The sequence below is a fragment of the Anolis sagrei genome, chromosome 1, assembly GCF_037176765.1.
Source record: "Anolis sagrei isolate rAnoSag1 chromosome 1, rAnoSag1.mat, whole genome shotgun sequence".
NCBI lineage: Eukaryota > Metazoa > Chordata > Lepidosauria > Squamata > Dactyloidae > Anolis > Anolis sagrei.
Genome location: NC_090021.1, coordinates 196,783,133 through 196,807,853, shown reverse-complemented (window position 1 = coordinate 196,807,853; position 24,721 = coordinate 196,783,133). Strand labels below are relative to the sequence as shown.

General features: G+C 37.8%; 1 protein-coding gene and 1 long non-coding RNA gene across 2 annotated transcripts in view; one reads left to right on the top strand and one right to left on the bottom strand.

The window, feature by feature from the left end:
- The window catches only part of LOC132776573 (uncharacterized), a 44,983-nt gene that overhangs the window by 17,156 nt on the left and 3,106 nt on the right, over nucleotides 1–24,721 (top strand). Inside the window, exons 2-4 of the long non-coding RNA XR_010910340.1 lie at nucleotides 8,596–8,775; nucleotides 19,902–20,017; nucleotides 20,767–20,989. This is a non-coding gene — a long non-coding RNA (uncharacterized lncRNA). The remainder of the gene's footprint in view (nucleotides 1–8,595; nucleotides 8,776–19,901; nucleotides 20,018–20,766; nucleotides 20,990–24,721) is intronic.
- LOC132776565 (sodium channel protein type 2 subunit alpha-like) overlaps nucleotides 2,378–24,721 on the bottom strand; it is a 63,428-nt gene continuing 41,084 nt past the window's right edge. The window contains exons 20-27 of the mRNA XM_067471939.1: nucleotides 24,325–24,498; nucleotides 23,135–23,257; nucleotides 17,501–17,773; nucleotides 16,509–16,562; nucleotides 13,781–13,922; nucleotides 11,348–11,448; nucleotides 10,902–11,172; nucleotides 2,378–8,821 (exon numbers count right to left, since the gene is read on the bottom strand). Coding sequence (XP_067328040.1) covers nucleotides 7,638–8,821; nucleotides 10,902–11,172; nucleotides 11,348–11,448; nucleotides 13,781–13,922; nucleotides 16,509–16,562; nucleotides 17,501–17,773; nucleotides 23,135–23,257; nucleotides 24,325–24,498 — 2,322 coding nt within the window. The 3' untranslated portion in view covers nucleotides 2,378–7,637. The remainder of the gene's footprint in view (nucleotides 8,822–10,901; nucleotides 11,173–11,347; nucleotides 11,449–13,780; nucleotides 13,923–16,508; nucleotides 16,563–17,500; nucleotides 17,774–23,134; nucleotides 23,258–24,324; nucleotides 24,499–24,721) is intronic.

The window sequence follows — 24,721 nt, the reverse complement described above, 5'->3', positions numbered from 1 at the left end:
GAGAGTGTCAGGTCACAGTCCCTCAAACTGTTGGAGAGCCAGATTATAATTTAAAAAAACATAAATGAATTCATATGCACACTGCATATATCTTATTTGTAGTTAAAAAACACTTAAAAACTATACAATAATTAAAATGAAGAACAATTTTAACAAATATAAATTTATTAGTATTTCAATGGGAAGTGTGGGCCCGCTTTTGGCTGATGAGATAGGATTGTTATTGTTGTGTGTTTTCAAGTTGTTTCAGACTTAGGTTGACCCTGAGCAAGGGCCGGGTAAATGACCTTGGAGGACCATATCTGGCCCCCGGGCCGTAGTTTGAGGACCCCTGCCTTAACTAGTCCTTGATGTTGAAAGCAAACCTCAGAAAGACTAGGGATACATCTACATGATAAAATTAATGCAGTTGTTAGTCTTCTCTCCCAAAAAGTACCAATGCTTACAAAACTACACATTCCAGGATCCCATTGTATTGAGCCAGGGCTGTTAAAGTGATGTTTGTGCAGTATAGAGTCAGCCTAGGTTGGAAATGTATTTCTTTAGGTTCACATTTTGCTACAAGAATATCCATTCTGAGATAAGAAATGATATGAACAATGTTTTGTGTTAACAATTGTATCCAAAATATGCATGCATTTCCATCTCACATCTTGATAGGGATCTAGGAATGGGAGAAGAATGCAAGTAGGATTCTGGCAAAGTAAAAAAGAGGAGACTGGCATATATTTTTGTTATCGGAGGATGTCATGATAAATTTTGTAACGTGAAAAGAAGAGGGGTCATGCGATCTCATCAGATGGGCAAATTGTACGCCACTTCCTCTTCACTTTTGCCACAGACCGCTGGCGCCATCCCACAATATACATCTACTTCTGGTGGGGGTCTGTTGCAAATGTGAAGAGGAATCAGTGTACACTGGCACTACGGCCACATGGGAGGCTTCCCATGCTGCATTGGCAATAATGGGGGGAAGCCAGGTGGAGAACGCTTCCCCCATGAGGTGAGGGAGAAGCTGGGTGATGAAGGCATGGGGCAATGGGTTCTCTATGACCCAGGTCAGACTCCCATTGAGTCACCAAGATTCATGGTAAATTCTTTATTTATTGTGATAAGGTCCATGGACAAATTAAAGAACAGGAGTGAAGAGAAGGAAGAAAAGAGAAAAAAACCCAAAACCGGTGGACAGGAGAAGTAATGAAAATCTCCCTGAGAAGCTGTTGAGGGATCAGTAGCAGTTGCCATTCATCATGCCTACATTGAGGCTGGATCTACACTGACCTACATCCCAGGATCTGATCCCAGATTATCTGCTTTGAACTGGTGAGTCTACACTGCCAGATAATCTGGGATTGGTTCCTGGGATATAGGGCAATGTAGATCCAGCCTCAATGTAGGCATGATGAATGGCAACTACTATTGATCCCTCAACAGCTTCTCAGGGAGATTTTCACTAGTTCTGAGGTATCTGAATCAGGCAGTTAAGGACCACCAAGTTTTAACAGAACTGGTGGTGGTAGTTCTGGGTAGTGAACAAGTGATCTTTGGGCTGCATGCACCTCAAGCAGTCCTTTGCTCAACTGGACACAAACAAGGCACAGAGAATATGCACCTTGTTCTGAAGGGATTTAACTTCTAGAAACCTTCTAGAATTGTGATTTTCCTTTAAAAGACTGGATGCATTGCTCTGTCAAGAAAAGACTCTTCTAGGATTAGGTGTAGACTCACCTAATCCCAGAAGAGTAAACTTCAGATTGAAGTCCTAATTTCTCAGAGGCAGAGCACCAAGTGGGTCCCACCACAGGTCATACAGCTGCCCATAAACTACAAACGCCTTTAAGTTTTGGAAGGTGACCATGCTCTGCAGGTTCAGTTTCTCTCTCAGATGATCACACACTGCAGGAAAAAGAAGTTGCAGATGTCTTCATGAGATGAAAATCAGGGCTCCTTTCCACCTCTGCAGTGGCTGGGAGGCTGGTAGTCAAAATCATTCTGGTTCAATCCTGAATCCAACACTCTTAAGTCACCCTGAGATAAAGGTTCCATGCAGATGTGTCCACTCTAGAATTAATGCAGTTTGACGCCACATGAACTGCTGTGGTTCAATGTACTGGACTCCTGGGATTGTTAGTTTAGTGAGGTAGAGAAGTCTAGAAACCTAAATTTCAACCCCTCTTCCCATGATTCTATTGCATTGAGCCATGGCAGTTAAAGTGGTGTCGAACTGCATCAATTCTACATTGTAAATGCGCCCTATGTGGACTTTTAAAACAATTTTGTTTGCCGATCTCCCTCCCCTGAAAGAATGAGCATTACATCTTAAGACAGTAGAATCACAAAATGGATCCGTACAGAAGATAAAAATTAATAGCTTTATTCTTTTGACTTGTTGTAAAGGTATTATCGTTCATAGTTATTTCTGCTAAAATATTTTTTCTTCATGCAATTCAATATATATTACTAGGCAAAAATAAAAGAATAATTTCACCTTTTCCCTTTCTTAAGAAACAAACAAAACTCAAAACACCCTGATACCATTGCTTTTAATGTGACATCTTTGTTTTGGTGGAAAGAGGAAACATAATTACAGATTATATAATTATCTGGCTGCTGGTCAAACATATGACAGCTCTAATGATCAAGAAGGTTTAATGTTAGTAAAATACTGCAGCAGGCAAAGGGGCCAGTGCATTAGGAGGCCAATATTTAATGCTAGCAGTGTCCGGTGAGCAACAACGACAAAAAGGGATGCTGTGTTGTTTTGTCACTAACAACAATCATTCCATGCAGAGCGATACAAGTGACACATAGTCCCCAATTTTATACTCAGATTTGTTCATCTGTTTTCTCTTCAAATAGTAATAAGATCCAAAAAGTGTCAAATATCTTCACAGGAACAATCTGGTCTCCCATCCCATTGTATTAAATAGTATAATGTGATATAAAATATACACACCCAAAGAAACAGGTAGAGCCAAGACTGAAATTGAAATTTGCATTATAACTGCAAACTGATCAAATAAGGGTACTTAAAAGGTAATATAAAATGCGCTTTATATAAAAAGTTGTATAAAAGTACATCTTAAAACCAATTTCATTGGGCTAGAGCACACCTTTCTTGTTATAGTTTTGCACCATGCAAAGTCACTGAAAATGACAAAAAGAAGCATCAGACAAATATAACTCTCCACAAATGTTTTCTTTCTGTCATAGAATACAATACACAATGTAAAGGTGTAGCAGAGCAAATTAAACCAATGGGCAATCTATTCTTCTAATAACAGGAAATCACCCAAGTTGGTGCACCAAATGAATTCCAAGCTGTGCTGTCAAAAATAGTGTGGAATGTGAACAGCTTTGTGTATACAGAGTCTGCTTCCAAAAGTTATATTTTCCAAGAAAAGGGAAAAACCGGGAAAATGGCAAATGGATCTAGTATTATCTAATGAAAATGAAAGTTTCCATGTAGGGCTGCCACTTAAATAAATCTTCAGTTAATTAACCACCTAAGTCTAAAACAATTTGTTGGTTAATGTATTGTTGAAGGAGGATGCTTGCCATAGATGCAGGCGAAGCGTCAGGAGAGAATGCTTCTAGAACATGGCCATATAGCCCGAAAAACCTACAACAACCCAATTTGTTGGTTAACTGGTCAGGTTTACATATGAGTTGTGAAGCAATGAGTACCTTTCCCTTTCCTAACTGATGCTTGCATGTTTTCCAAAAGGAGTAATCTTAGAGCCCTTCCAAACAGACCCTATATCCCAAGATCGGATACAAGATTTTCTGTTTATCCCAGATTTTCTGGCAGTGGGGATTCATATAATCCAATTTAAAGCAGAAAACCTGGAATCAGATCCTGGGATATAAGGCCTGCCTGGAAGGGCCCATAAAGAAGCATCCCTACCATATGTGAGAGACGGGGAATGCCTCTTCCAAGAATGATGTATTTCATTATTCCATTTATATCCTTTCTTTACTAGCTCTCTTCCTTTTCACCTTCCCCACTTAAATTATTGCCACTTCTATTTTTTTTGTAAGTGCACAAAACACTCAATCATTTTGTTAATTTAAGGTAATTTGGTAACAATGCAAAATATTTTTGAAAAACAATTTGGCCAAAGTTACAATTGGGAATATAAAAGTAACCACTTTCATAGCAAAACACTAAGCTTCCATATTTTGAGTGTGTGTCTCCCTCTCCCACACACACATAACTAGAATTCTAGAATTCTGTTTTATTTTTTAAAGGGTGTAAAGAAGTGAGGAAGGAAAATAAACAAGAAAGGAGATGGAAACTTGAGCTTATTAGTCCTTATCCTAGTATGAGGGGGAATGTTTCCATGCAGATCTATAGATTTGTCGAATAAACACAGCCCATGCTTCATTTTTCTGTGAAGAATGTTATAGTGTTAGTGCAATGAAAACAATCCTCGCACATTCTGCGACATTTCCAGTTTGTGCTCAGATAATTGTTGCTTTGCACACCAATACTACTTTAATTTTTGTTAAGAGCAGTTGCCAATGTAGACCAAAATATTTTTGCAGAAGGATGACAATGGCCAAGAGTTGTTTCATGACAGTTAAATAGCTACACACATCTACACATTTTCCCTAGATGGCATTCTCTTTAGACCCCTATGTGACAGAACATCTGGGGTCAAATGTATTCCTTCTTTTTTAACCTTTTCATATCCTGGAGGGATTTATATCATTGGGTTGTGATCCTTGTCCAGGTTTGAGACATTTTCCTCACAAATGTACCAAAGATGGCATATTAAACTGTCAACAGATGCAGTTCAGTGATTTTGTTGATTTGGTTTAAGAAGCAATCATTCATGAACAATATGCATGTGTACATGGGAGGGGGATCCACCCCACTAAAGCTTACTTATGCACTACAAATTGCAGAGGCAGGCACAACTTTGTCCAGATGCTTCAAAACACAAATACCTACAATACCTCTGGTTACACAACCCTGATAACTAAAGACAGTTACGACTCTGTTCCTTTGTTTCTATTGTTCTTCATGCACCAATTATAAAGTACATGTCTTCATGCTCTTGTCTGCACATGAGTGAAAGAAAGAGTAACTTACAGATATATTGGTTTTAAGGTGCCACAGGACTCAGTTTGATTTGCCAAAGAAAAACCTCTTAAACAAGAATATGTACGTTAAAATATGTATTTAAAAATCTACATTAAACTACTATGAAATGTTGAACTACCTCCATTGTGTAACTATAAACGAAATACCAGAAAATGCCGGTGATCAAAGGAAGGAGGAAGTCTGTGATCAAGGCTCTATGTCATAGATGATGGAATGACAGCACCCCCTGTGGCCGGAATTGAGAACAACTCCAGGATGCCAAAGTTGGGAAAAATGCCAACATAATACCTCTATCTGTTGTCTGTCCTGTCTGTTTAACGGCACTGAATGTTTGCCGTGTATGTGTTCTGTGATCCGCCCTGAGTCCCCTTTGGGGTGAGAAGGGTGGAATTTAAATGATGTAATTAATAATAATAACAACAAAATGCTATTTGGAAAGAAGTCTTCCTCCAATTTCAATGTTACATTTGTTATGTATTTGGGATTATAGCTACTTAAACCTCTTTACTGCCTGCCCAATAAGAAAGAGTATATATAGTTCATGATACAATGCTATAATTTAAGACGTGTGTAGAGACCACTGACCAATGTAGTGCCTGCATGTACAAAAACTTACAAGAAAACATGTGTGGAATGTTAAAAAGTGGTTTCTGTGTCATTGCGTATCATATCTCATAGGTATCTTTGCCCAATTGTTTCTCTTCTGAAGAAAAATATCAGAACAGTCTCTTTCTCTATTAAGTGTCTAAATGCATACATGTACAAGTTGGACAGGACAATGTAGTGGTAAAATACATGCTCTACATAAAGAAGGTCCTTGGTACAGTCCCTGGCATCTCCATTGAGACAACCACTTCCAGCCACTGTTGGCAATACTGGATTAGTTAAACCCATGGTCCTTTTGAGATTCCTAAAAATCTACAACACTGAAGAGTCTGAGGACCTGAAGGAAAGAAAAAATGCAGAGCACAGTGAAACTTTGATAAGCAACTCAATAAAGTTGGTGGAGCCAATCTAACTATCTCAGATAGTTTTGGAAAGGAAAAGTGCCATGGAAATCCATCCTTGGAATATATTGTGCCATGAGGCTCCTTAGATTTCAAAGGAAGTTTTATACCTCACCTCCAAAAGACTGAGCAGGTTTTGTGTTGTTTAATGGCCATAATGAGATTGAACCAAGACTGTGCAACTTTTATGATCCTTAATGTCTCAGCAAGACGGCAACTGCAAAATAGACTACTACATTCCTAATGTTCTTTACCTTGCAACATTTCACAGGTGAAAATCAGGACACACGTGACCAAAAAACATCAGAGTGGGGTCACAAAGGCACTGGTTATTAATGAGGATAGGCTGCAGCAGTTTGCTTTTACCTGAGCCTATAGGGAAGGGCAGGATCCTGTCTTTTCCACTCCTCTACCTGAGGTAATTTGCACATTGCACTCAATTGGCAGCAATTGCAACAATCGAGGAAAGGGGAAAAAGTTGGGGAAGTAGAGAGAAATTGAGATGTTTAAGCACAACTGAAAAAGTGAAACAAAAGAGGGCTAATTAAGGCTGTCCCTGCCAAAACAGGGGAGTTAATTTTTATTCCTTTTTTTGTCTGTTCCAGCCATCTCATTCCCTCTCCAGAACCCAGTTGCTGTGGTAAAGACAAGATTTCATGCTGTTTCGGAACTTGGAAATATCAGCATTAATGCTAACATATGAAATTAAACAGTATTAAATTGGCAAAGAAAATTCATTAATTAAAATGTTAAGAAAATTCATTATTTTAAACTTGTTACTTTAAGAAAACTTCACAAAATTACTAAATATACCAAAAATGTCACCCCAAAAAATGCTTCCCGAAGTATTAAAACCATGAAACCTTGATTGTTCTTAAGAAATTATCACCACTACCATTTAACAAGTAAAATAATGAATTTTAAAATCACGATAGAAAATGTTATGGAATTAGGACAGTGGGTTAAATTTTAATGGACGCATTTCCAAGCTCTGGTGTGCTTCTGCTCGGTAAGCTCACAAAATGACAAAAGGAAAGAAACATATGTAAACAGATATCTGAGGAAGGAGCATTTCATTTCTTTTGCTCCAGACAGTAATAAATAGTAATCTGTAAACACAGATATGAGCACGTCAACAGATCTCTGGCGAAAAGGACACAGAACCGTTCAAGATGCACAAAGTGGAAACAATTGCTGCAGCCATGGGATATTTTGTTGGCGTATGTATATACATGTATGGATGCATTCTGACAGTCTGTAACTATTTGCTGCATCTTTCTTCATTAGTGCCAGACAGTAGGAAGAATGGCATTGCCCTCATTAGTCTCTTATGGTACTATCCATTTGACAGTATGATGACAATTGCTCTTCAGGTACTGTTCCTAGATATATACACACATATGTACAGATGTGTGCATTTGATAAATGTAGAAATTGTTAGTTTGGCATAAACTTTTAGCACAGCTCCTCTGGGAGTAGTGCTTCTTCCTTAAGCTGTAAACAAATTGCTGCAGTTAGAATTATTTATAATTTCTGCTGTACTTGTAATCTTTATCTTTTTCTTCTTTTTCTGACTTTTCTTGTTCATATTTATCTGTCTTTGTCACACTGTCATATGAAGGAGGCGATGTTGTGGAGGAAGAGCTCAGTTCTGCTTTTTCCAAAGCCAAGTTCAAACTGAATTTATCAGCCAACATGTTCTTTTGGGCAGGAAAACCATCGTCATTATCATATATGAAAGTTGTATTGCGTACTGGCTTTCTCAACTGGTAAGACCTGAATGCTCTTTGAATTACTTTAGCAGAGTCCTCCTCTAATTTTCGTTTCATTGTTGTGGTAATTGGTTCATAGGACTTCTTTGATGGGTTAGCTTTCATAAACCGTTCTTCCATTTGTACTCTGAGTAAATCCATTTCCTCGCTTTCTCCTAAAACACGCTTTGTAAAGGCAAACAAGATGTCAAGGCAGTGAATCCTGTCCCCGCTTACCATGGGCAGATCCATTGCTATAAGTTGGACATGGTTTGGTTTGGGTATCAGAAGAGGAGGATCCAGAGAAGCAGCAAAATCAAATAGCTGGTGGTATTCTATGAACTGGGTGGCATCCGGATCAAACTTTTCCCAGACCTCATAGAACATCTCAAAATCATCCTCATCTAAAGGCTCAGCACTTTCTTCTGTAGCAACACTGAAATTCTCCAGGATGACAGCAATATACATGTTTACGACCACCAAGAAAGATATGATGATATAGCTGACAAAGAAGAAAATCCCAACAGAAGGGTTGCCGCAGTCTCCTTTGACTGAACTCCCTGCGTGAACCAGGTTAGGATCACAGTCTGGTGGCCCACTGTTAAGAATGGGTGATAACAACTCTGCCCAGCCAGCAGAGGTAGTAATTTGAAAGAGGCAGATCATGCTGTTCGGAAAAGTTTCAAAATTAAACATGTCATCAATCCCAACTTCTTTTTTAACATAGGCAAATTGGGACATTCCAAATATAGCATAGATGAACATGACGAGGAAAAGGAGGAGGCCAATGTTGAACAAGGCAGGGAGAGACATCATCAAGGCAAAGAGCAGGGTGCGGATCCCTTTAGCCCCCTTGATGAGACGCAGGATCCGACCGATCCTGGCAAGTCGGATCACACGAAACAAGGTGGGCGATACAAAGTATTTCTCAATGAGCTCTGCTAGGAACATACCTGTAAAAATGTATTGCAAGATAAAATATAATGTTATTACATATGAATTCAATATGTTCGAGGTGTAATCAAATACCTGGTGAGAAAGTTAGAAGAGAATGCCAGGTGACACGTCTGTCTCTCTCACTTCTGGGGCAAATGATTTTGTTTGGGGTCTGGATTCCCTAAAGGCACCAGATCCCATCTGATCTTTGAAGTTAAGCAAGATCATATTGGCTAGTACTCAGATGAGAGACTGCCAATTGATACAGGGGCAAAAGTCTATATTTCAGAGGAAGGAACTGATAAAGTCACATCTGAGTATTCCTTGTCTAGGAGAACTTTATCAAATTATGGGTCAATATAGTTAAGGAATGGATGGAAGGCACCCATATAAGCGATATGCCTGGAATGAACAATAGATTGGATGAGGGCCAGACAGTGGTACTATCCCCTAAAAATACTGACCAGAGTTTGCCTGTAACTATTTTTTGATGTTTGTAAGCTAACCCAAGTTTTCTAAAATATAGAATGGGGTATAAATAAATAACTACTTATGTGTATTTAGTTTCTTATTGCATTCCCATGTGGCTTAATGGGGTATATTTTTATAGTTATGGGTTATGGTCTCACTAAGCAGGGGAGGAATATAGCTTAAATACTGGGTTATGTTCATTTGATGATGTTGAGGTAACAGTGAGAGAAAAAAGTGACCAGTGAATTTTGAAGAGATACAGAATTTTCTTCCTACAGTGAGAAAATCTGTAAAAGCACATGTTTGAAAGCTATTGATTATTCAGGTCTTCTGTGCAAAATTCACAAGTGGTTGGTCTGCAAAAAAAACCAACCCAAAAAACAAAAAACAAGAACATTTTCTATGTGGAAAATCATATTTCAATGCAGAAATATTAATTCCTCATAGAAAATATTTCTGAGCAGAAAAAAAGCTGTATATGGACATTTGTCCTGCAGAAAATTTGACCATAGTCATTTACATATAAAAAAAAGCATTTGTTGATAAAAATGGCATTTTGAAAACTACTTCTAATGTGAAAGAACTACTTTGGGGATCTTGGAATAACAATAAATTACTTTAAAAGTACAAGCTCTGAGTACAGTATTTGAATTTGCCCTTTAAAGTGCTTTTGCAGGCATCTCTGGCACTTCTGGGAGGTGACAAGATCTTTAAAAACACTCCTGGATTATAATGTTGGACAACTTTTTAATGTACTGAGTTGTATTCCACTGCCACTACAACTCAACACAATATTACTTCATAGCGAAACCTCAGTGCTGGTTCAAAAAAAAGTAGAGTTAATCTATGGAGTTTTTTCTTGGCATCCAATAACTGCGGCATTATGTCAATGCTCATTTTGACTAATTTGGCTGCACAAGTACATAGAATATTTTTTTTAAACGTGTTTGTTATTAAGGAAATCTAAACTAGCATTGTTCATTATATATGATGGTTATGCATGAAGTATTTTTGTCTGTTCTTAGCTTACTGCTACATAAGGTTCTCTCTACCTCTTCTCTCATTTGCTTACCAAAATCCTCTCCCACTTGGCCATTCCAGATTTTTCTGAAGTTACATGAAAGGTATTCAATGCTGTTCCTATTAAAGTACAGACATCTCTCCACATTTGCAGTTTTGACTCTGTGGATTTGAATATTCACGAATTTCATTTAAAATGTTCTCTAGGAATCTCTAGTCATTTTGGAGGACTTAAGAGATTTTTTTAGAGAGACTGGCTCTTTAGGAATCTTTAGGTCCTCCAATGCAATTCTATGCTCAGCCTCCAGTGGACGTTGACCACACTGTCAGGCTGGAAAATTAAGAAATTGCTAGAGAGATGTTCCTGAAGCAAAATGTGGAACAACTCTCCAAGTGGTTTTTTAATTCAAGTATTTCTGATTTTTCACATTCACAGGTGACCTCTGCCCCCAATCCCAGTGAACACCGAGGGCTGGTTGTATAGTGCTACGAATATCCACTAAATACTGAAACTGAAAGGGATCAAATTGACTTTAAGCTTAATGAGTTTATTAAGTGGACATTTTTCCTTAGTAAAAAGAGCCTTAAAATCGAAATATTTCTTACCAATAATAGAGAGTATGACAACGACGAAGTCAAATATATTCCAGCCAATAGTGAAATAATAGTAACGGAGTGCAATCAACTTCAGGAGGAACTCCCCAGTGAAAAGGACTATGAAAATCACATTAATCCAGTACAAGATAGTTTTCTTAGATTCATTTTCATCATCTGTTTCCACCATCATGGTGACCATATTGAGACAGATAAGACTCATGATGCCAATGTCAAAAGCTTGTCGTGTTACAAAATCAAAAATTAATCCTTGGACTTTATTCTAGAGATGAAAAGATAGAGAAAGAATGGGATGTTATTTCCTGGGGACATAGAAAGTTATTGCTTGCTAAATTGGTTTTCAGACTTTGAAGAAAATCTGCTTGTGTTTGTTTGCTCATTTCAAGCTACATGATGCAGTTTGCACATTTAAGTACAAAAGGGGAACATTTTCTTACCGCTGGCCTAGGTATAGGTTTTTGTGGTTTCTTGTTCCCCAGTTTTTTCATGGCGTTGTAGTATTTCTTTTGTTCTTCAGTCATAAAGATGTCTTGTCCTCCTAAGTATAGGATGGAGAAAATATCTGGTTACAAATTTAAATTCACAGATATAGAGGTAGACTGTAGTCAAGCCTGTGGATATAGATGGCCCTACAGACTCTGTTTACTTGACCTTTTGACAAAGCCTCTCAGGAAAGTATTGTTGAAGGCTTTCATGGCCGGAATTACGGGGTTCTTATCTGACCTCACAACCTCTGAGGATGCTTGCCACAGATGCAGGTAAAACGTCAGGAGAGAATGCTTCTAGAACATGGCCATACAGTCCAAAAAACCTACAACAACCCTCTCAGCAAAGTTAGCATTCTTTTGGGATGTAATTTTTAAAATCATTTTCTTCCTAATGAAGTTATAGCTAATTTTACCAATACTCTTCCTAATGAGAGAGCAGTTTTGAATCACATATTTTTAAAGACTATCTTGGGGTGTTTTGTGGTTTTTGGGTAGTATGGTGATGTTCTAGAAGCATTTTCTCCTGATGCTTCTCCTGCATCTGTGGCTGGCATCTTCAGAGGATCTGAAGATACCACCCACAGATGTAGCCACAGATGCAGGAGAAACATCAGGAGAAAACACTGCTAGAACACAGCTATACAGTCCGGAAACCACATAACACCCCAGTGATTCCGGCTGTAAAAATGTTAGATAATATATCCACAGTTTGTGTTGTAGTCTGCACAAAAATTTGCAAATAGTATTCAAAAGTGGTATTTTTGCACAGAACCATTATTTTCCACACAGAAAATGCCATTAACTGTACACAAAACACTTTTTTAAAAAAGGTGACATGAATATTTTCCACTGAAAAAAATCCCAAACTGAAAAAAATTAAGATTAGTTTTGCAAGTTTAACATTAACATTTGAGTGACATGTTTTTGACTATTTGACTTTTCGGTCTATCCCTTTAACCTTATAGTCTAGTAACAAGTGAAATGGCTATGCAGACAACATCGAATTACTTCAGGTGGGTCAGAACAAAAAGTGACAACAAAGAGCTCAAAAAGATCTTTGTAAATAGATGTAGTTGTGGGTATTTAATTGGCATGTGTCCTTCAGTGTAAGTAGAACAAATGTAAAATGAAGCATTAAAAAAATCTATTGATAATATGCTAATAGCCATGCCACTTACTCATTGATTTAGAGTGCATTTACACTGTAGAATTAATGCAGTTTGACACCACTCCAACTGTCATGGCTCAATACTATAGAATAATGGGATACCATCCTAGGGCCAATCTGAATGTCAAATTCCAGATCAGCCCTGGGATGGTTTTTACCACCAGGTCATAGCAGTGGTGGTAACAAGTTCAGCACCTCTGGACTATCACCTTTATTTATCCTGTTCATGTCATAGCAATGTCCTCTGTTCATGACAAGGCTTGTTGCCATCACTTGTCATCTGGAACGCCAGTGCGACACATGGGAGGAGGAAAGGAGGAATTGTCCCCTTCTTTCCCTTTCTCTCCTCCAATTGCCTTTGTGCCTCGGCTGATGTCATTCCAGATGATGGCCACTAGCTATGTTGTGTCTGTGGACTGCCACCATGATGAGAACAGGAGGGAGATAGCAAGTGCTCTGCCATGTCCCTGGACCACCCAAGTTTGGGGAATATGGGATGACTATGTAAACTGTTGTGGACAGTTCTGTCCTTGCACTAGCTTAAGTGCTTAGATAGGCCTGAAGTCGAATCAGCTCTGCGTGTAATGTAGCTGACACAGAGCCTATCCCCCCCTCCACACACACCTTTCAAGATAAAACCAAACCTAAAATAAAACTGCCAACAACATAACATATTTATTAAAAATCACCCATAGGGCTGCTCTGGAGAGCTAAAATGGGTTGGGTGCAATGTCCCCAGCCCATGTTTTCCACAGGCCAGAGAATGTTAAGGGATATGAGCATGTCTTTAACATCAGGATGTGGACACGCACCACGATTATGTGAAAGGAAAGTGGGTGAACTCCACTCAGTTGGCATTCCTATAACACTAACTATGATGCCAGTGATAATGTTGACTGAATGTAAGATCGATTACAGCTTTTATGTGTAAGAAAGTATGGAAAAACTTTGCAAATCTAAAATGGATTTCCAGCATTCTTTGTCTAACAAGCCAAAATACATGCATATGTGCATCCATATACACAAATGGTTTTGTGCAGCCATGCGTGAAAATGAAATATTTACATTTTTTTATTTGGGACAAACATTTCCAAATGCCACGACACTAGGAAATTATCATGTTCACTACTGAATGGACATGATAACCATGACAACTCAGTCTTTTATCTGAGAAAAATCTCACTACATGAGGCATGGATGAATTATGTGAACACTTATCTTCTTTTTTTGTTGGTTGAAATTATCAATGATGACACCAATGAAAAGATTCAAAGTGAAGAATGAGCCAAATATGATGAAGACGACAAAGTACATATACATAAACCAGCTAGCCTCATACTCGGGCTGCCTTCCCACCTATAAAACAAGAAACAGGGCAAGATATTAAATGTGAGCTTTCAGGGGTGGTTGCATATTTCCCAGCTAATATCTTGGAGATGTTCACATATATAGAAATGCAAAAGAAACACTGAACAACAAACAGATGCCTCCATTGACAATTTAAATTTTACACAATTACTGTATTCAAACACAACCAGCATTCCTGCATGGATACTGAGAAAATGTCCTGTGGTGGAACTGGGAAAACAGTAACATGAGCAACTCTTATCCTTGCTATTGCTTCAAGATTACAACAGCAGGGATCCAGTGATTCACATGCTATGTGGCAATATGGGGTGCTTGCAGACTGACAACTGCTTGTGATACCATTCAAAAGGCACGAGACAAGATCTTATATCATACTGGTAGGGTGAAAAGCTGCACTTTCTGCAAAGAATCCTTTTCTGTTCTCAGTATAACAGATATTTTCAGTAGGAGTGTGCAAAATCCCATTTGGCAATTTGGGAAAATTTGGCAATCTAGCTGCCGGATCACTAAAAACAGACCTGGCAGGACTCATCAGAAGCTTAAACTGGAACGGATCACGAGCAGCACTTTGTGCAGTATGGGCACTGAAGGAGCCTCTATGCTCCTTCTGAAGGAGTTGGGGTTTTTCTCTCTCTGGTTCTCAGGCCTGGTTGACTGTGTCCATTCTCCCCCATTCTCCAAGGGGGTTGTGGCATGTGATGGTTGGGATTTCAATTCCCAAAACTACCTCTTGTAGTTTTTTTTTAAAAAAAGTTCTGTTAATTAAAAAAATCCCCAAAAATCAGCAGATTGGTGAAATGTTCTGAAACTTAACAGGCTTGATAGCCCTAAAAATGATGGAGAAACAAGTCTCTAAAGTTCCCCATTGGCACCAATGGACCAAATTTTACCAGAATGAAAATAGCACCCCCCCTCCTGATTTTGGGAACTTTATTTTGGGGGGAGGAGCTGAAAAGGGAACTGAAAATGGTATGCACACACCCCTAATTTCCAGCACTGAAGCATGCCTCCATGGCCAGTTAGTGACCATGGTTGATAAAAGGCTGCAGTTCTGCTATCAGGAGGGAAAAAATATATATAGTTCTCTTGGATCTCTGGTGAGTCTCTGCAAGGGAATAGAACAGGAAAACAGCAACCCACTGAAGATTTGGAAGGGGTGCAACTCTTATTTTTTCCTGGCTATCGAACCATGGCCAGTCGCTGTTTGACCACTACTCTCTCCTGCCCACTAATTGACTTGAACAACACTCTGGAACAGAAAAAGTCTATTATACTTTGTGAGCCATTGTGCAACGAGGTAATAACAAATGAAAAAGTGCATACACTGATATTATACTACAGTATTTCACTAACAGGGTTACAGTTAAAAAGGTAAAGGTAAAGGTAGTCCCCTGACATTAAGTCCAGTCATGTCTGACTCTGGGGTGTGGTGCTCATCTCCATTTCTAAGCCGAAGAGCTAGCGTTGTCCGTAGACACCTCCAAGGTCATGTGGCCGGCATGACTGCATGGAGCGCCGTTACCTTCCTGCCGGAGCAGTACCTATTGATCTACTCACATTTGCATGTTTTCGAACTGCTAGGTTGGCAGAAGCTAGGGCTGACAGCGGAAGCTCATGCCGCTCCCCGGATTCGAACCTGCGACCTTTCGATCAACAAGCTCAGCAGCTCAGTGCTTTAACCCACTGCGCCACTGGGGACTCCAGGGTTACAGTTACTGTGTGTCTATTCTGGGTTTTTCACCTTAATGAATGCAGCAGATAAGTGATAAGAAAAAAGACAGAAAAAGTGGTAGGAAACAGGGAAAAGTTACAAATGGAATATGTTATATGGATCCCCAGAAAACTAAACACATATGTTAGGCAGGGCATTTGCACAATAAATGCCCAATGTGGAAGCACTCTCACACAGGATGTTCTGAAGAGGCTACCAGATGATTCACTCAAGCATTCCATAAGTACAAGTAGATGTTCACAAATATGTTTTATGGGAATAAGAGATAGCATGAAACAGAGGGATACTGCAAAAATTCAATATGTGTAGCTACTGCTGAGTGTCGCTTCTCCAGAGGAGGGGTGGCGGAGGGAAGAGCTGGAGGAATAGTTTTCTATACATGCCCTTCCTACTTTATATATTTTGATTATCAAAAGGGGAAGAGGAGAGAAACAAAAGAGAGAAATAAGTATGGGAGCAAACAAAATGGAAAGTATAGTCAAAGAAGCAGGATTAAGGAGTCAGTGCTGTTCACTTATCTTTCTAGTTGAGGTGGAAACAGATCTGGGAAGCTCTTGGCCCTGAATAAAATGCTATTTTCTATTCCTTAGTTATGAGGAAGAAGACTTCCCAGTCCCAGAATATCCCATATCTAGAACATACTTAGAACACAAAATTTCAAACACAAACTAGACAAGACACTAAAATCTCAACATCTGGAGGCTTCATTTCTTGATTTAACACAAGTACATTGTCTTAATAATATCATAATATAAATTGGAAAGACAGTATTGTTATATAAAAAGCACAATTATGACCACCTTAAGTTTTGTCATTTTAGAAAGAAATCATCAGGTACTTACACCCGTTGAATCAACAGCTGCATACATTATATCCATCCATCCTTTAAAAGTGGCCTATAAAAAATGTAGACATATTAAACTTAACAATGATGCCAAAGTCCATGTTACTTCTAGATGGTAAATATCAATCAAGTAAATTGGAATAAATGAAAGCTTTATGCAAATTTTCCATTCCAGGGAGAAGTGACTTACAGTAAGTAGATGGAGATAACATTGTTTTACACTTCTCTGGTTATTTCATACCACTCAGCAGGATGATAAACCCACAACTTGGAAATCAATAACAATTAATGTGTTACTCATTATTTAATAATAAATTGTTACAGTTCTCATTTAACAAAAATTGTTACAATTCTGAAAAATCAATTGAAAATGTCCCAAATAGTGGGTTGTCAGCCATTTGGGACATTTTCAATTGATTTTTCAGAATTGAAAATTAACCTGTTACTAACATGACCATGTTGAATGTGAGAATTTGAGGATGCAGCTAGTTCCTCCTTCCTTTTTATGTGAATGTCTTACACACAAGTATTGAAGAAATCAGTTTGCTAGGTTGACTGAGCTATCTGTGCATGTTGTAATCCGCTCTGAGTCCCCTTGGGGAGATAGAGCAGAATATAAATAGTGTTATTAAATGTTATTATTACTCCCAATAAAATATGGTAGGGGCATTTTTTTTTTAAAAAAAATGTTAACAAGTAGTTTTAAAATTATTTATCAAGCTTCTGTTAGATAAAGTTGCATACAGTATTCAATGGACTTGAAATACTGACTTTTGAAACATCCTGAATCTTACATAAATCTCATTGATTTAATTGGAATGCTAATACAAATCGAGGCATACAAACTGAGTTCTAGTTACAGGGAAGTTCTGTTCAATCACACTGGCATGTATGCAAGTAAAAGATTTTTTGTGTGAAGAAAAACAGTGAAACCGCACCACTGATATCAACTCCCAATTTACTGCAAACATTAAGTTAATGGTTACTTACAACTTGAAGTAGAGAAAGATATCCAGCTCCAACATTATCATAATTTACTTTCACGTTTTTCCACCTGGCAACATCACTATTACTTTCACAAACATTTTTAAATGGAAATTCCTTATGTGAAAGCATAGCTCCATCAGTTCTGTTGACACAATGGTAAAATGTGCCGGCGAACAGGTTCACACCCATGATGCTGAAAATTAGCCAGAATATAAGACAAACGAGAAGCACATTCATGATTGAAGGTATAGCTCCTACCAGGGCATTCACAACCACCTAGAGAAAAAGACATAAAAAGAGGTGGACAGAGATTGTCAAAAATTGCATCATCTTTCAGTAGGACAATACTTAGACCATTTTTTTGGTTATTAATGTTGTGTTTCGATAGATAGAATAGTTATTGGGGCAATCACTTAGTTAAAGAAGATGAACTTAAAGGATAACCTGGAATGAGCTGCCATTCCATGTTGAGCTCATTGCAGGGAAGGCTAGATATATATGTATTTTATAAATAAATCTTATACATCTACAGGTGTTCAGTGAGTCTCTCTTCAAAATAAGGAAACTCTTATGTCCATGTCACAAAAATATTATTTTGTCATCACAGGCTGTCTAAACATTAACAAAATCAATTAAATAAAACATAGTTTTATGGAGGTAGTCGAGGAGCTAATTTGTTACAAGATTTTCAAACTTTAGGATGACATAGATACAGACGACAGTGGGGTGCCATCCACAGGTTACTGAAAGCAAGGACATCAATACCTGAACAAAGTTTCAGAGATAGCATATAGGGTGAAGAAATGGGACTTAAAGGATATGCAAGAAATAGAGAAGGCAACTATAAATCCTAGAATTGGAAGAAAACACATGGGCCATCTAGTCCAACCCCCTGCCAGGCAGGCAAAGCACCATCAAAGCAAGTAATGGATTGAATCTGAATTGTTTTTAATACTAATGATGTTTAAATATTACTTTATTTATTATTTTAATTTGTATTGTAATGCTAGTGGGGTGTGGAGGGATGGATGTCTTGTTTTCTTGTGTGTGTGTGTGTGGGGGGGAGGCATGTAATTTCACTGAAAAATTAATGTTAGCTGCTTTGAGTCTCCTTATGGAAAAAGCAGGATATAAATAAACATAACAACAACAACAACAACAACAACAATGGGCCAAAGAACAAAGGTACAGCTCAGTCTCTGCAATATCAAGAGACAGTGCAGAATAAACTTGCAATCACCTTCCCCTTGATTAGATTGGGTTATTATTAGTGCTGTTTTACTCCAGTTCTAATCTTTTCTCATTTATTACCCTGTCGAACTTGTTTGATGATAAAAACTAAACATTTGACAACACCAGATGAACTTCGTAATAGTGTACATTTTCAGTTTGAGAGGCTGCTTTTATAATTTAAAGTACTGAAGAAATGACACAGAAAACAGAACTGTTCAAAGAAAAAGAAATCTGCCGCTCTGGTAAATATCTGAATCATATGGTTTAATTATTTCCATGGATGTGTAAGCCTATTCAATGTTGTCATTGTTACATAGGTGCTGACATTAATCCACAAATTTCTATAGTATGTTATCCACTTATCCATCCACTAGTTCTGAGGATCACGGGCTTAGTTGCCATGCTTTTTGCTATCAGTTAATACAGTGGCATGTTATGGTCAATGTGACACCGTGACATTTTATAAAACTAAAGCTTTTGCAATGGGAGAATTGGTAGAATAAAAACTAACTTGTTCTAGTGGCAAACATTTCAGTTTTTACATTAATGAGCAGGCCAACGGTAAACTGAAGATATCTTTTAATGACTACAAAATCTGCAGAGAAATTAATGTTGGCTCTGTCCAGCAGCACCTAATACAGGGGGCCTCAAACTTTTAAAAAAGAGGGCCAGGTCACACTGTTGGAGGGCCGGATTATAATTTGAAAAAAAAATTCCTATGGGTAACTGCACAGATCTTATTTGTAGTGCAAACACACACTTTAAAACAATACAATAATTAAAATGAAGAACAATTTTAACAAATACAAACTTATTAGTATTTCAGTGGGAAGTGTGGGCCTGCTTTTGGCTGATGAGATAGGGTTGTTGTTGTTGTTGTTGTTGTTGTTGTTGTTGTTGTTGTGTGCTTTCAAGTCATTTCAGACTTAGGTTGTCCCTGAGTGAGGACCAGGTAAATGACCTTGGAGGGCCGTATTCGGCCCCCGGGCCTTAGTTTGGGGACCCCTGACCTAATATATGAGACCTTACCGAGATAGAAAATATTCCACACAAGCTTTAAAAGCTATTCTCAGAAGCAAGCTTATACTATCACAACCACAATGGAATAGAAACGTAGTATACCACCTTACACATTAAATTGTTGAATTTTCTCACATATGTTTTTTTCCAGAACTCACTGTTCAGATGAAGCCATAGGCAATCAGTAGAAAAACAACTTCACTATGGCTTATGACAAAGAATCTAATCACATCCTTCAGAATTTGTCTCAGACACATGCAAGGTCAGGTAGGTGCCTGCCTGTCAATGTTTGGGGAGCATTTTATGGCATTAACTAATATTTTTGTGACATGAGAACATGAAATAGATACTTCTTTTTTACAGATCTTAAAAGTTAATGTACAAAATGCAAAATATACAGACCTATAAATCACATGGCACAACTTAATGCCAAAACCCACAATAATGAGGGAAATACTAATACTGATGGTGATGGAGCATTTCAACACTGTTTCAAAATTTGCTTTTTCCTAAACCCAGAAATATACCTCTTGATTCCTGTTGAAAAGTTAACTAGGGCAGAACAAGAAATCTGGGATGTTTTCAAGTGCGGTTCTGAAGCTGGTGAAGCATTAGTCCCAATAATATAAAAGGAAGACATTAGCTATAGCTTATAAATTAATTATCAATTATGGATCTATTATAATGTCATTCAGATACTGAGTATTTTAGGAAACATAATAAAACCAACTTGTGATCAGCTCATAACAGGGACTGTAATTTCATCAGTTTTTCCAGAAGTAATTCATCAAGCAATGTATAACCAAAGAAGTTAAGAACATTTTAGGAAAATCTCAATTTCTTTCCTCTATTATTTCTTCTTTCTGAAAAGGAAAAGTTATGTTTTGGACCATGCTTCCAAAATGGCACAGGACGAGAGCAGCATTGATCTTCAGGTGTCACTTTTGTATTGCTACTGCACTTAAATTTAGTTATATTTTTGTTATGTCTTTTCTTTCCTTTTTTTTTTTGCCCAGTCCCCAAATGGCCAAGAAGGGGAGTGAGCTCTGCCTGCATCAAGATCCTGCCAGATCTGAATGAACAAGAGAAGTAACATCTGGGACAAAGAATAGGCCTGTGAACTTAACACCATAATTTTTCTTCTCCTATGTGATTTTTAACACCTTTGCCTGATGAAGAAGCCAGTAGAGGTTTGAATGTTGGCATTACACATTTTCTGCATTTTGTTGGCCAATAAAGGTATCACTCTTTTGTGGATTTTGTTGTATTTTGCTGCACACAGTTATCTTTATGTTTGTTCAACATTCATTTTGTCAGCAACTACATATTTTCAAAGATAACATGTGCCACCTGCTGGTCTATGTGATGATTCACAAGGCACAGGAGGCACCATTTTAGGATCAGGTATTTAATATTTCCTGAGTGAAATACTATTGGTTCTGTGGGGCAAAAACTAGAATACCTTGGATTAAAAGCGAACAAAAGAGAATGGATGAAATAGTATTTCTGCACAATACCTTTAGAAGACCTGCCTATGAAAAGTAGATGAGAATGAATGGAATGAGCTGGTATTTATTATAGCTACAGTGAAGAAAGAGCTTTTACTGACTTCTCTTGCTAATCATTTCAGAAGCCATTCCTCCCCAAAAGCTGGGAGAAGGGCAAGGAAATGTAGGAACTGTGGGAAAGGAAACATTAATACAGGGAAGAAAAATCCTAAAGACAAAGAAAAGCAACCATAGACTTGTCCTTCATTGTGTGTGCCATTTTTGGGCAATGACTACAAGGTTTTGTAGACTATTTTAGAGGAAGAAACTCACAAAACCATTTCTGAGTACTCCTTTCCTAAGAAAATACAATGAAGTTAATGGGGTCACCAAAAATAAGAGTTGACTTGAAAGCACATATAAACACATACTCCAATTGTGCTTTTCATTTAAATTGGTACTGGAGCCTCGATAAAACTGAAGACATACAGTCTCTAAGAGGTGAACTGTCACTTACATGGCAAATGTGACACTTCCTTAAAACCCCTTAAACCTCCTTTATGTATCCATACGGTAGGTATATAAAAAAAGCAGAGCTATGATCAGAAACCCCACATTCTCTTCTCATTTGTTTTCAGTGGTACCTTCTAAGCACACAAATTATTAGAATAATATACAAATACTCTTGTAAGGAGAATACTAGAGAGAGGAGGATCTTCAGAATTCAGGACTTACATCAGTTGAAAAAAAGAATATGAATATTTGTAAAGAAAACAGAACTTTCTGAGTAGAAAACAAGTTTCCTGAGCATTAAAAGGTTTCTGCATGGAAATGCCATTTTCTAGACAGAAAATAATAACTCATTTGTTTTGGAAAGAATTTCAGAACCATGAAAAATTCTTGAAAACTATACATTTTTTAATGACTTTCTTGCAAAGGGAGAAAATTTGCAAAAGTATTCATTCTATCCTATAACAATGGAATTTATGACAATTCACACCCCCAGTACATGTTAGAATATTTGAGCAAGGGATCATGGGAATAGCTATTCAACAACATCAAAAAAAAACATATCCATTATTTTACTGTTTGCTACAGATGAAAATGTCAAACAACTATTGATATATGGACAAGAAGCCAGCAATAGTTCTAGGTAGGCCACAACCATTGGCATTGTATCTCATATTTCTTCTGATTTCTCTTCCACTGAGGACATCTCATATCTAGAGAACACCAGAACTGTGTAAGAACTAATGCACTGGAGCTAGAGTAAGAAGACTTAAAATCATGGCTTAGTCAAAAAACACACATTCCAACGTACTGAGGCAGGACATTATTCCTCAGCCTAACATATCTTGCAAGGTTGTTCCATTATATTGTTCATTATAAAACTGAGGATGCTTGCCATAGATGCAGGTGAAACGTCAGGAGAGAATGCCTCTAGAACATGGCCATATAGCCCGAAAAAAATCTACAACAACCCAGTGATTCCAGCCATGAAAGCCTTCGACAATACATTGACAAGGATGTATTTGTGAAATTCTGAGTTCCTTGAAGCAAGATAGATAAACACAGATACAATAACTACAGTAACAACTACAACAATAGCAATTTGCCTAAAAGATGCAATAAAATACCCTGTGAATTATTTTTCTCTCCTTAAATAGTTTTACTGATTGCATTGATTGTTGTCCCAATAACATAATCCTCTGCACATTGCACTCACACATTTGTTGGTTCCAGGTGTTTAACTGTTTGCTTACGGATTAGGATGTGCCAAACAGGAAGTGGGACAAACCAGATAGATGAGATGCCGCAACCAACAATTTATCTACACATACACAATGTTTGATGTTGGATGGGACACTCCATTGTTATTCAGTATTGTCATACATACCTTCATTCCTTCAAATCTTGACAAAGCTCTTAGAGGTCTCAAGGCTCTTAGGGTCCGAAGTGATTTTATAGGGCCGAGTTCAGCATAATTCAAGGCATTAGCTATTAAACTCACTATGGAAACCTAGTCAAAAATAGTGATGGTTAGTTTCAAAACTGAAAAAAATCACAAAATACACCTTTATTTGTTTATGTTTAAAATAATTTTAAGAAATAAGAAATACAATTTAAACCACAACAATAAATTAAAAAAGAAAACATAGACAATAAAAGAAAAATATCAAAAATAAAAGAAAACAGAAGGCCCTTTCAGACAGGGCCCATATCCCAGGCCCTGTTGGATTGGCACACTGGAGTCCAGATTATGGATTAACTCAGTATCCAGAGAATCCACACTATCAGTTGGGGACCCCTCCCCCCAGCACCAACTGCTTCTCCGGGCCAGAGTGAAGGGGGGGGGGGGCAGGGGACAGTTCCACCTTGTCTCCTGTGCTATCATAATAATATAATGTAATGTAATGTATTGTATATACATATAATATTTATAATATTATAATGTAATGCAATACTACTACGAATAATATGATATTATAATTATATATTTATATTACATGCAATATTACTAATAATATTACAATATAATGGTATAGTACAACATAGTAATATTTAATACTGATATTGTACTATGCTAATAGCATAACATATTGTATGCATATATATCTTGTAAACCGCTCTGAATCCCCTTCGGGGTGAGAAGGGTGGCATATTAATGTCGTAAATAAATAATTATCAGCCACATATGATTTATAGAATGGGAAACTGATTCAGATGTCAAGAGAGATCACTCTCCTTCCTTCTGTACATCTACAACAATATAAGAGATGAACAGAAAATGGAGAATGAGTGCTGAAAACAAGTTAGGAATAAAATACAGGCAGTCCCCAAATTACCAACATTTGACTTATGTACATTTCCTAATTACAAACACCCCCCCCCCCCGCATCTGCCCAAGCTTCAGAGGCCACATTCTCGCCCAAGTCGAGAAAGCAATGACGACACCCAAAGAGCCTGCCCCAGGACCAGACATTCTAGGAAATGTAGTTCCCCATGCCTCTTTTAATGCAGAGTCTGCTGGGAGACTACATTGGTACAGTTTTGGAATAAAGGTTGTTAAGCTAAATCAGTACTCACATCAACAATGAGAAAATCCAGCCAGCACCAGGCATTGGTGAAATACACTTGAAAACCATAGGACACCCACTTCAAAAGCATTTCCAGGATGAAGATATACGTAAAGACCTTGTCCATATATTCCAATATGGTCTTGATGGTCTTACGCTGTTCAATATATATGTCTTCAAAAGCCTGTGGCAGAAAATACTACCATAGTTAAGGTCTCACCAGCTAAAGGGGGAAGGAAAGTAAAACTTGACTTGTTCCCATTTGCTGGTATAAGGCAACAGTTTGATTCAATGTTCATCTCAATTACATTTAGAGTACAGACAGTCCCCGAGTTACAAACACCTGACTTACAAATGACTTATAGTTAAGAACTGGGGTGAGACAAAAGGAAGTGAGAGAATTTGCC